Genomic DNA, 12,963 nt, shown 5'->3' with positions numbered 1-12,963 from the left:
TAGCCCTGAAAGAACGTCTAATTACTCACCGGTGACGGGCAAGCTACTTGGAAAATGTAGTAAGACATATATATGTGTATATATATATATATATATATATATATATATATATATATATATATATATATATATATATATATATATATATATATATATAGGTGTGGGAAAAAATCACAAGACTACTTCATCTCTACAGATCTGTTTCATGAGGGGTTCCCTCGATCATCAGGAGAAATCTCCTGATGATTGAGGGAACCCCCTACATATTGCGCTCTACCACGGTATCGAGCACTATTCTCCGGATAATCCAATCAAGACATATATATATATATATATATATATATATATATATATATATATATATATATATATATATATATATATATATATATATATTTATATATCCATCCATCCATTTTCTACCGCTTATTCCACTATTTTGGGTCACTGGGGGCACTGGCGACTATCTCAGCTACAATCGGGCGGAAGGCGGTGTACACCCTGGACAAGTCGCAACCTCATCGCAGGGCCAACACAGATAGACAGACAACATTCACACTCACATTCACACACACATTATATATATATATATATATATATATATATATATATATATATATATATATATATATCTTGATTGGATTATCCAGAGAATAGTGCTCGATACCGTGGTGGAGCGCAATATGTAGGTGTGGGAATAATCACAAGACTACTTCATCTCTACAGAACTGTTTCATGAGGGGTTCGCTCAATCATCCGGAGATTTCTGATGATTGAGGGAACCCCTCATGAAACAGTTCTGTAGAGATGAAGTAGTCTTGGGATTTTTCCCACACCTACATATATATATATATATATATATATATATATATATATATATATATATATATATATATATATATATATATATATATATATATATATGTGTGTATATCAATCAATCAATCAATGTTTATTTATATAGCCCTAAATCACAAGTGTCTCAGAGGGCTGCACAAACCACAACAAGGAAAACTCGCACCGAGTGGGACGTTGGTGACAATGATGACTATGAGAACCTTGGAGAGGACCACATATGGGTAACTTGCTTTTGAAATCATAGGTCTGTGTGACAAGCAGATATTCAAGCATTCTTTTTTGAAAAAATATTTTCTGGAATATTTGTTAGTAAGAGTTTTTTTTAAAGTTTAAAATACATGCAATTGTATGCAGTACATGCATTTTTTTTCTGTCAAAAAATAAGGAATTAACAAGTTTAGTAAAGAGGATACAATTTTACGTGTGCACATAATGGCTCATAAAACACACTAATGAGATGCACTAATAATGATATAATCAACTAACAATGATGTAGTATGATTCTTTTTATTAACTGATGAAAGTCCTTTGTGTATCAACTAATCTGCACACTGAAGTGAATTGAAACTTGACATTTATTTATCATATGAATAATGAGATATTGTCGGATTTCTGTATTTTTCAGACTATAAGTCGCATTTTTTTTCATAGTTTGGCCGGGGGTGCAACATATACACCAAAGGAACTTATGTGCGAAATTATTAACACATTACCGTAAAATATCAAATAATATTATTTATCTCATTCGCGGAAGAGACAAAGAAAATGTCAGCAATTGTCACACACACGTCAGCAATCGTCACACACACGTCAGCAATCGTTACACACACGTCAACCAAAAAGAATTCGGCGGAGGAGGGTCATGGCAGAAGTGCATTGTGGGTCATGGAATGCTAACTGCTATATGCTATATGCTACTGCCATAGCTATTAAAATGGATCATTTCATCGTTGGCGGTAACTTATAAAAACTGAGAAGGCCTGAACAAAAATTGGACCAAAAAGGAAATCATGTACTGCAGATTACAAGCTGGACATAGTGAAATATGCAGCAGAAAACGACAAGAGGAAGCGGCGCATACCTTTTGCAGTTGGCAGAGTTGTTTAGAAGCGACATCGAGGATGAAATTTTAATCGGATTTATCGATTAGGAGTGACAGATTGTTTGGTAAACGTATAGCATGTTCTATATGTTGTAGTTATTTGAATGACTCTTACCATAATATGTTACGTTAACATACCAGGCACGTTCTCTGTTGGTTATTTATGCGTCATATAACGTACACTTATTCAGCCTGTTGCTCACTATTCTTTATCCATCCATCCATTTTTTACCGCTTATTCCCTTTTGGGGTCGCGGAGGGGCGCTGGCGCCTATCTCAGCTACAATCGGGCGGAAGGCGAGGTACACCCTGGACAAGTCGCTACCTCATCGCAGGGCCAACACAGATAGATAGACAACATTCACACTCACATTCAGACACTAGGGCCAATTTAGTGTTGCCAATCAACCTATCCCCAGGTGCATGTCTTTGGAAGTGGGAGAAAGCCGGAGTACCCGGAGGGAACCCACGCAGTCACGGGGAGAACATGCAAACTCCACACAGAAAGATACCAAGCCTTCGTATTGTGAGGCAGACGCACTAACCCCTCTGCCACCGTGAAACCCCACTATTCTTTATTTCTTTTAAATTGCCTTTCAAATGTCTCTTCTTGGTGTTGGATTTTATCAAATAAATTTCCCCCAAAAATGCGACTTATATATGTTTTTTTCCTTCTTTATTATGCATTTTCGGCCGGTGTGACGTATACTCCCAAACAATTTATGATCCGAAAAATACGGTACTTAAAATCATATTCTGGCCACTTTAATTTGTTGTACCATTTTTGTAAAATAAATAAATCAATAATACAAATGAAAAAAAGGAAGTGTTTTTTTTTAAACAACATTAAATTATTTAGGGGGGTTATCGAGATGTGTTCTGGACAGGTCATTAAAAAGTCGAAAACCTAATTAAGCTTTTTACATGTGTTTTTAAAAGCTGGTTTGAACCAAATCCACACAACGATTATTTTTTTAGAGCACGACGTTGGGTTTAGGGTGGGATGGGAGCCCCCAGGAGTCTTGTGTACAGGGGCCCAAAGTTTGGTACGGCCCTGCTTATTAGGTTGATTTGCATTTTCATTTTTTTTATTGAGTTCCCTTTTAATATTGCAGTGTCATTTGAACTCTCAACAGTTTATTTCCAAGTCCAACATGCACCTGCACTGTATATAACTCACCTTTGTGATTGAAGAAGCATATTTGGATGACCACCAGATCCCATTGAGGTTGACATCATTGACGCCCTCTTTGAGGTTGTTTGCACCATAGACGCAGCGGATGTTGTAACATGTGAGACGTTAGAATGTCCACTTATCGTCATAGGACCACCCTCCAGGGATCCACACACCTTCTCGACCTGTGAAGAGCAATATTTAAAAAGTAATCCAGTGGTTAACACTATAGTTTTAACAACACACATGATCTGATATACTAAAACATGTGCAAAGTTGATAGCACACGCAAAGCTAATCTAATATTTTTGTCTTAAATGAGCAAAATATCGGGCGCAATTCATGTCTTCATGCATGTGACATTCACAAACAAATCCACTCTTTTGAATGTCATTGTTAAATTTTTATGCACACACAGATACAGTGTCTGACATTTATCATAGATGTGTTTATACTTGTTATTTAAATCTATATACTGTATTGTTACTTATTTGTGTGTGGGCTTTTTTGTTTCTTCAAATTGCTCTTGTGATACAAAGTAAGGGGACATGGCACCTCCTATTTGAATGTTTACTAGGAACATACAGGAACATAAAAAATATTGTCAATATTTCAGAAGAATTACCGCAACAAAAGAGTATTACTGGTGTAAACTTTTATTATCCTGATCCACATCTTGGTTAAGGTTACAGTTATGGGGCTATATTCATTTTGAACATGCTACAATTACAATATTATACATCACATATTTACAGTTTCTCAGTAAAGCGTGTCCAAAAAGGAGGAAAAAGAATCAGAGATTTTTAGTCCTACCCCCTTTTCATATCATAGCCATTTCTAACACATTTGTTTATTATTCAATTTGTAACACAACAGTGAATAAATACATAAACAAATTGGTAAGTAAATAAGTATTAAATAAACAATAACTACATTTCTCATGAATAAACAGTTAAGTAATATTTGGTTCACATAATGAGATGAGCAAGATTATCTCACATTTTAATAAGGTTCAAGATGTTTATCACGGTTCTTTTTCTTTGTTAACACTTTTTAAACTGCAACATATTAGTACATTGACTTTTTTGTGCAATCATTAATTTTACATACTGAGGTGCTAAGGTCTAAGTGTTGGGTGTGCATGCATGCAAATGTTTTAAAATAGATTATTCTCAAAGGTTTTATTTCTCTTCTTTTGTTGAGGAGAATTGTTGTATATCCTTGGGTAGCAGGTTTTAGTTTGCTTTGTACATAATTTCAAATCAATGACTTTCAAAACGTTTCATTCAATAAATTAAGAGTTTGAATGTTTTGTACATCCAACATCACATGTTATTCTAACTCAGGGATTCCTAAACCTTTTGACCTCAGGCCGTACTTTTTCACTGTATTGATTTAGTAAACTTACTCTTGATTATAAGCATACTCAATAATTATATCTAACTTACTTGCAGTTTGCAACTTTGTCAAATTACATGAAACCATGTGTTAATCAACGTTATTACAAACCCCGTTTCCATATGAGTTGGGAAATGGTGTTAGATGTAAATATAAACGGAATACAATGATTTGCAAATCATTTTCAACCCATATTCAGTTGAATATGCTACAAAGACAACATATTTGATGTTCAAACTGATAAACATTTTTTTTTGCAAATAATCATTAACTTTAAAATTTGATGCCAACAACACGTGACAAAGAAGTTGGGAAAGGTGGAAATAAATACTGATAAAGTTGAGGAATGCTCATCAAACACTTATATGAACATCCCACAGGTGTGCAGGCTAATTGGGAAAAGTTGGGTGCCATGATTGGGTATAAAAGCAGCTTCCATGATATGCTAAGTAATTCACAAACAAGGACGGGGTGAGGGTCACCACTTTGTAAGCAAATTGTCGAACAGTTTAAGAACAACATTTCTCAACGAGCTATTGCAAGGAATTTAGGGATTTTACCATCTACGGTCCGTAAAATCATCAAAAAGTTCAGAGAATCTGGAGACACGTAAGTGATGATATTACAGACTTTTGACCCCTCGGCGGTACTGCATCAAAAAAATGACATCATTGTGTAAAGGATATCATCACCACATGGGCTCAGGAACACTTCATAAAACCACTGTCAGTAACTACAGTTGGTCGCTACATCTGTAAGTGCAAGTTAAAACTCTACTATGCAAAGCCAAAGCCATTTATCAACAATATCCTGAAACGCCGCCGCCTTGGCTGGGGCCGAGTTCACCTAAGATTGACTGATGCAAAGTGTAAGGTGTTGTTCTGTGGTCTGACGAGTCCACATTTCAAATTATATTTTGAAACAGAGGACGTGGTGTCCTCCGGAACAAAGAAGAAAATAACCATTCGGATTGTTACAGGCGCAAAGTTCAAAAGTCAGCATCTGTGATGGTATGGGGGTGCATTAGTGCCCAAGGCAGGTTTTGGAGCAACATATGTTGTCATCCAAGCAACGTTATCCTGGACGCCACTGCTTATTTTAGCAAGACTAGTGTTACAACAGCGTGGCTTCGTAAAAAAAGAGTGCGGGTACTTTCATGGCCCGCCTGCAGTCCAGACCTGTCTCCCATCGAAAATGTGTGGTGCATTATAAAGCGTAAAATACGACAGCGGAGACCCCGGACTCTTGAACGACTGAAGCTCTACATAAAGCAAGAATGGGAAAGAATTCCAGTTTCAGCTTCAACAATTATTTTCTTCAGTTCTCAAACCTTTATTGATTGTTGTTAAAAGAAAAAGTGATGTAACACAGTGGTGAACATGCCCTTTCCCAACTACTTTGGCACGTGTCACAGCCATGAAATTCTAAGTTAATTATTATTTGCAAAAAAAAAAACAAAGTTTATGAGTTTGAACATCACATATCTTGTCTTTGTAGTGCATTCAACTGAATATGGGTTGAAAAGGATTTGCAAAACATTGTATTCCGTTTATATTTACATCTAACACAATTTCCCAACTCATATGGAAACGGGGTTTGTATAATTATAACACATAAACCTTAGGCCTTGGTCAGACTGATTACAAAAATAAATTCTAATCATTAATCTAAGTTTGATTATATAGCCCTTTAGCACAAATGTCTCAAAGGGCTGCACAAGCAACAACCACATCTTTGGCTTAGATTCCACATCAGGGCAAGAAAAAAACTCAACCCAATGGGAACAATGTGAAACCCTGGAAGGGACCGCGGATATGGGGAGTGCCGAGTGGACATGGTTCATGATGTGAGTCCAGTCCATGGTGAAGCCAATCAAATATACTATGAAAGAAGGGGCTCATAAAAGCTGAAAATGTTATTTACATAATAAATACAATTAGAAATCTAACTAAATTAATAATAAATATGTTTCTTAAATTAACTGTCAATAAATTTAATGTCCAAATGAAAGTACAGCTTAACCACTTTTGTAATGACGTTTGTGCTTAAACCACTTGACTTAAGCTTTGGACTTCTTCTGTTTGTTTGATATTGTCATTACTGACCCAAGTGTTGGGAAAGTGTATTACAACTAAGTACCATTGCAACCACACAGACCACAGCTAAGAAACATGTATTTTTGGACCCTTTCGAGGGTACTCTCGCGGCCCAACAATTGGCCCCGTATGATTAAGAAACACTGTCCTGACTGACCTCTTTGTAACACAGGTAATGAATGAAGTGTACTTTGTTATTGTTGTGGTTTTTCATCATGTACACAGTTACACAGTTACTCCTCCTCAGGTCTCGTTGGTTCTATTGATTACCCTTTAAAATCAAAATACATTTTTTTTAGCATCGATTCACTTTGAAGGGTTCGTTGAATTGCTTCTAATGTTAAAATTAATGATTGACAGATTGTTGTCAAATTTATTGTTACTGTTACCTACTTAGTGGCCTAGTGGTTAGCATGTCCACTCTGAGATCTGTAGGCTGTGAGTTCAAACCCCGTCTGAGTCTTACCAAAGACTATAAAAATGGGACCCATTACCTCCCTGCTTGGCACTCAGCATCAATGGTTGGAATTGGGGGTTAAATCATGAAAAATGATACCCAGGCGCGGCACCGCTGCTGCCCACTGCTCCCCTCACCCCCCAGGGAGTGAACAAGGGGATAGGTCAAATGCAGAGGACAAATTTCACCACACCTAGTGTGTGTGTGACAATCATTGCTACTTTAACTTTAACTTAATTATGTTGTTCATCTGTACAATAAAAACAATTATTCTACCAATGCCAATTGTACCTGGATCTATATGGTTCTCCAAGACGCAGAACAACATTCTCTCATTCTATTCTTCCAAAGTGTGTTCACAGACCATGGGAAAATGAACATCATAACACACACATTAACACCAGCACAATTGACTAGCGGCGCAATGGAAATTTCGCCGAAAAAATATGTACTTTGATCAACGGAACAGCGCTGTCCAAACAGAATGTTGTGATGATGTAAGCCATACGCACGGGGTTGTCTGGATTGAAGGCAGCATGTTGATGTACTTTAATGAATCCTAGATATACCCACATACAGCGATTTAAAAAACTTAAGAGGACACTGGCAGCTTTTAAGGAGCGCGAAACAAGTGTGACATCAGGCTCGCTGCAGCTAGCTTTTTGTTGCAGACATCGAGCAACAGAAATTAAAACTCTCTAAACATGAGCACTGTGTGCAATACCACCAGAAATAGATGCCAGTTATAATAAAGAGTGACAAAAAGAATTGGAGAAAGCTCAAGAAAAAAATTATTATTCTCAAAAATAGAGCAAAATGATATTTAAGATAAAAATATATGCTAACAACACATTTATTTTAAATGTATTTATACATGTTTTTTGCCTTTTTAAAGAAAATATATGCATCAAGGCAAACATTGTAATGACATCAAAATAACCACGCCTCCAACCATGCCCCTAACCACGCCCCCACCACCACAGCTATTTTAGCAATCTAGGGGAAACCCTGAAATCCTCATATAAGGGGCTCTTTTATGCAAAACCAACTTTTTTTACTCATTGGTACCTGTTTTTGTATATAGTATTTGGGATCTGCATAAGTCCCCAAAAATGTAAATATAATCATGAAAGCATGGCAGGTATATTTACGAAACAGTCTTGCCTTCTCTCATACTTTCTCCAAATAGGCAGTTTGTAATTTTCCCAACTTGTGATGTTTTTTTCCAATTGGTGATGTAATCGGATGTCTCCATTCAAGGTAGATATTTAGTCAAAAAGCTTTGCTCGAGTCTGCCATTGTAGTGCAAAAATGTTGGATTCGTTGTGGGGCAGACTGGCTCGTACATGTACAGGCTTCCTGTGTTGTTGCCATTTTTAATACAAAGTAACACATAGTTCTAACATATGTCTGTCAGTAAACTGAACATGGAAGCTCTGAAAACTACAACATGGCTGACAAAGGAATGACAGGGTCGAAGTGGAGGCACATAAATAAGACCGCCCATAAATCGGCAATTTGAAGATGGTCTGTAAAACATAATAGTTGCACAATTTTGGCCAAAGAACCACCATTGCATGTTACAGTATGTAGCCCACAAGTGTTTTAAAATCATAATACAGCTTTTTGAAGAGGGCAGTCCACGCCACTTTTGCAGTTGTTATCAATTGTGAGGGCAGTCTTAGTAGATCACCTGCAACATACTAACAGTGTGTGCAGTTTTTTTTTTTTTATTTGAACAAAATTAGCACTTATTATTTGGGATCTTAGTAGACCGACTATAACGTACTAGATGCTAAGTGATTTAATGTCAGTTTTGGCTTGATGTGTTTTGAATGATAGATATAATTAAGTGATATTGTCTAATTAGCATAATTGGGTTTGTGTGTGTTTGTTTACTTCCCAGGAATCTACTCCACTAAGTCCAAAGTGTTCTCTAGAAAACTGGCCGCCCACGATAGTTCTTTCTCCAACAGTGTGTGCGTGCTGTTTGTGTGTCGTCTGTTTGTCCAGAGATTAGCCACAGAAACATTCTCATCACTCAGAACCAAGCTGCATTCTGGGTATGGGGTTGTCCTGCCAACCACAGCCTTTGTCTGGCATTGGATTTGTATTCACACGCACATTGACAAAAAGACTGAGGGAAAGCCCAGATCCTCTAAAGAGTGAATCTGTTTTTAGCCCATCTAGGTGTGAGGCTTTTGTGAGGAGGTCCACTGACAAGCTGAAAGAAACCCACAGCCTTCGTGACTGTGTCCTAAATTCTAATGACTGGTTTATACATGGAAGTTAGTGTGATTAAGCAATATCTTGTTAATTTCCATTCGCAATCAAACACCTTTGACCATGCAAAGATCTTTTTAATACGATCGTCAATTCACTAGAGTGTTATGAATTCCAATTAATTATTTTAACCTCAGTCAAGGAAATGTGTTTTTTTTTGTCCGAGTACGTTTTGTGGATTTTTTTTCATAATGGTCATGTATTCTTCGAAGGATTTCATATATATATATATATATATATATATATATATATATATATATATATATATATATATATATATATCCAAACATTTTATTAGATTGATCACATTGCTGCGGAATAATTTAAATGTATCACAATGATGTTGTGTTATAAATCATTTTTCTTTGTAATAGCAAAGATACACAGTGATAGAAATATAAGCACATAAACATGTTTATCAAACACCTTTAACATTTAGCTGAAAAGTTTATCTAAAAAACATTGATCTTTTATGTTATTTGTGTGCAAAATACTTTAAGTTGGTCATTTTTTTGTACACAAATTTCCCATGGAGAGGGCTAAAGTGCTGTTTAGTGCCTTCAATACTGACTTGTTTTGCTTCTGCAGCCTGTCACTAGTTGATCAACTGCACATTTGCAAATGTGCAGCAGTCATACTTGGGCAAACTGCCTGAAATGCGTTGCCAATGTTGCCTTAACCTAATCCCTAATATTAACATAATGTAGGTAATCTACACCACAAAAAGAAGAAGGGTTTTTCAGGACATAAAACAGCAAGTTTTCCATTTTTGATCCAGAAAACCATTATATTTGTATTATCATATTAATGGACTTGGACATAAACGTCATTACCAACAGCAGCTATCAATAAATACTTAAAACATAGCACCACTGATTAAAATTTGAGCATATTATTAATATTATTATTATTAGTAGTAGTAGTAGCAGTAGTAGTAGTATTTCTTTTTAAAGAAAATGGATGGATGGATGTGCATTAAGATTGTCAATCCCAGCAAGTGTACATAAGATACCAATTCTTAAATTTGTGTAAAACCATTTTACTACTATATATATTTAGATGCATGTTCTGAGTAGTGACACATTGTTGAACACTTTATTTTATCATTTACATAATTTTATGAAATAAATAAATGTATATAAGTATACACACACACATTATATATATATATATATATATATATATATATATATATATATATATATATATATATATATATATATATGCCATCCATCCATCCATATATATATATATATATATATATATATATATATATATACGCCCGATTGTAGCTGAGATAGGCCCCAGCGCCCCCAGCGACCCCAAAGGGAATAAGCGGCAGAAAATTGATGGATATATATATATATATATATATATATATATATATATATATATATATATATATATATCCATCCATCCATATATATATATATATATATATATATATATATATATATATATATCCATCCATCCATCCATCCATCCATCCATCCATCTTCTTCCGCTTATCCGAGGTCGGGTCACAGGAGCAGCAGCCTAAGCAGGGAAGCCCAGACTTTCTTCTCCCCAGACACTTCGTCCAGGTCTTCCCCGGGAATCCCGAGGAGTTCCCAGGCCAGCCAGGAGACATAGTCTTCTCAACGTGTCCTGGGTCTTCCCCATGGCCTCCTACCGGTCGGATGTGCCCGAAACACCTCCTTTGGGAGGCATTCAGGTATATATATAAATGTATCTAAAAAAATGTCAATTTTAAATAACAAAATTAACAATAAATTAAATGTAGGGGACTGTATTAGGTTCTTGTGAAATCACCCATTATAGATTTATTGGTAACAGGCAAGTTTGACAAGACGATTAGGATTGTTATCAAACTTCACATAAAGCACCCTGATTTATTAACTGACATTTTACGATGTTCTCAACAGTGTCTCTCTCACGTATGTTTGAAAAAAACTCCTCTTGCTGATGTTGGCTCTGCTTTTAGCGTCAAGCTTGTTGGCCAGCTTACGTAGCGCTCGGAGACGTTGACCAGCACGTTGCAGATATTCGACAGGTGGCTGGTCAACGTTTCGTTTGGAGTCGATACAAAGGCCCAGAATCTCTATTTGCTCATAGAGCCCAATTTTAGTGGCCCCGAAGAAGAGATCTGGGCGGGATGGATTCTTCTTCCTGGACAGGATTATAGCCTTGCGCTTGTTGGCCTCGAAAGGGACCTTCCAGGTGTCAGCCCACTTTCGGATGCTTTCCAGGTCTTCGTTTAGCGATGCAGCTACCTCTGGTCCATTTAATGTTGTTGTAGGTGCGAAGATAGGAGTCGTCCGCACACATGAATATGGTGTTCTCACACTGTTCCTATGAAGATGGAGACTAGTAATGGGCCAATAATTGATCCCTGGGGTACTGATACGTTGATGGGAAGTGGAAATTAAGATTGACCAGAGAACACAACCTTGATGGTTCTTCCTTGAAGGTAGTTCTGTAGCCAGACATAGAGTCTTCCAGTTACGCCTTTTAAGGTGAGCTTAGCACAAAAGTCATTCTGCCAAACATGATCGAATGCACCCTTAATGTCCAGTGTAACAGCATTCACTTCGCCACCTTTGTCGAGGATGCTGTTGTATGTCTGTGACAAAACTGTGGAGAGGTCGGCTGTGTTATTTATTGGAGAGAAGGTCATGGCAGAGGAGATATCTCTGTAGCTGTTTGTGGACAGAGTATTCCATCACATTACTGATGATGCTGAGCAGGGATATGGGACGGTACTTGGATGAATCTGCTTTAGAATCCCTTTTGTGAATTCGGATCACTCTTGTAGTTTTCCATTGGTAGGGAACAAGCCACGAGAGAAAAGGAGTTGAAAGAGACGGCGGAAGGGACTGGCCAGTTCTGCGTTGCACTCTTTGAGGACTCTCGTAGGGATTTAATCCGGCACTGAGGCCCTACCTGGGTTTATGTTGCGCAGGACGTTCTTCACCTATTTGGGTTTGAAGTGGACAGGGTCAAAGTGAGAAGATGGTGGTGGACTCTTGAGCTGAGGTTGTGCTGATGCTCCAGGTAATGTGCATTTGTCCATAAACGTTTGACAGAAAATGTTGGCCTTTTTACTTGCTGATGGGGGATACCTTGATGTTCAATGACGGGTATGTCCGTAGAGCCATTTCTCCCAGAGAGTGAATTCACATTGCCCCACCATTTATTCCAGTTAAGTGCTTTGTCCGATAGTTCTTTTTTCAGTTTGTTTTTGTATTGTCTGTTTGCTTGTTTCTCAGTTTGATTAAACACTTGCTTCCAGAAACCTTTGCTTTTATATCAGGTTGTTGGATGTCCGCATCTTGCAGTAGATTCATAGCTTTTTCTTGGCTGCTCTTCTGCAATATTCGTCAAACCAAGCCTTATCGCTAGGCTTTCTGGTTATGATCTTGCTGGGTATGAATGCAGCCATGGCGTCTTGCAATAAGTTAGTGAGAGTGGTACAGAATGTTTCAGGATCTTTTTTCTTGAAGGAAGTTAGGTATCCTGTCATTTCCCAGAACTGAGCTTTGTCATATCTCCGGATTCTGCACTTGTATGCCTTATTTCTGAAAACTGGGAGTTT

General features: G+C 37.1%; 1 protein-coding gene across 1 annotated transcript in view; it reads right to left on the bottom strand.

Moving 5' to 3' along the window:
- LOC133540742 (glypican-5-like) overlaps positions 1-12,963 on the bottom strand; it is a 130,846-nt gene that overhangs the window by 76,361 nt on the left and 41,522 nt on the right. The window contains exon 5 of the mRNA XM_061883632.1: positions 3,141-3,319. Within this exon, the coding sequence (XP_061739616.1) occupies positions 3,141-3,319 (179 nt within the window). The remainder of the gene's footprint in view (positions 1-3,140; positions 3,320-12,963) is intronic.

The sequence above is a fragment of the Nerophis ophidion genome, linkage group LG22 (genome assembly GCF_033978795.1).
Source record: "Nerophis ophidion isolate RoL-2023_Sa linkage group LG22, RoL_Noph_v1.0, whole genome shotgun sequence".
Taxonomy (NCBI): Eukaryota; Metazoa; Chordata; class Actinopteri; order Syngnathiformes; family Syngnathidae; genus Nerophis; species Nerophis ophidion.
This window is presented reverse-complemented; position numbering and strand designations above follow the sequence as displayed.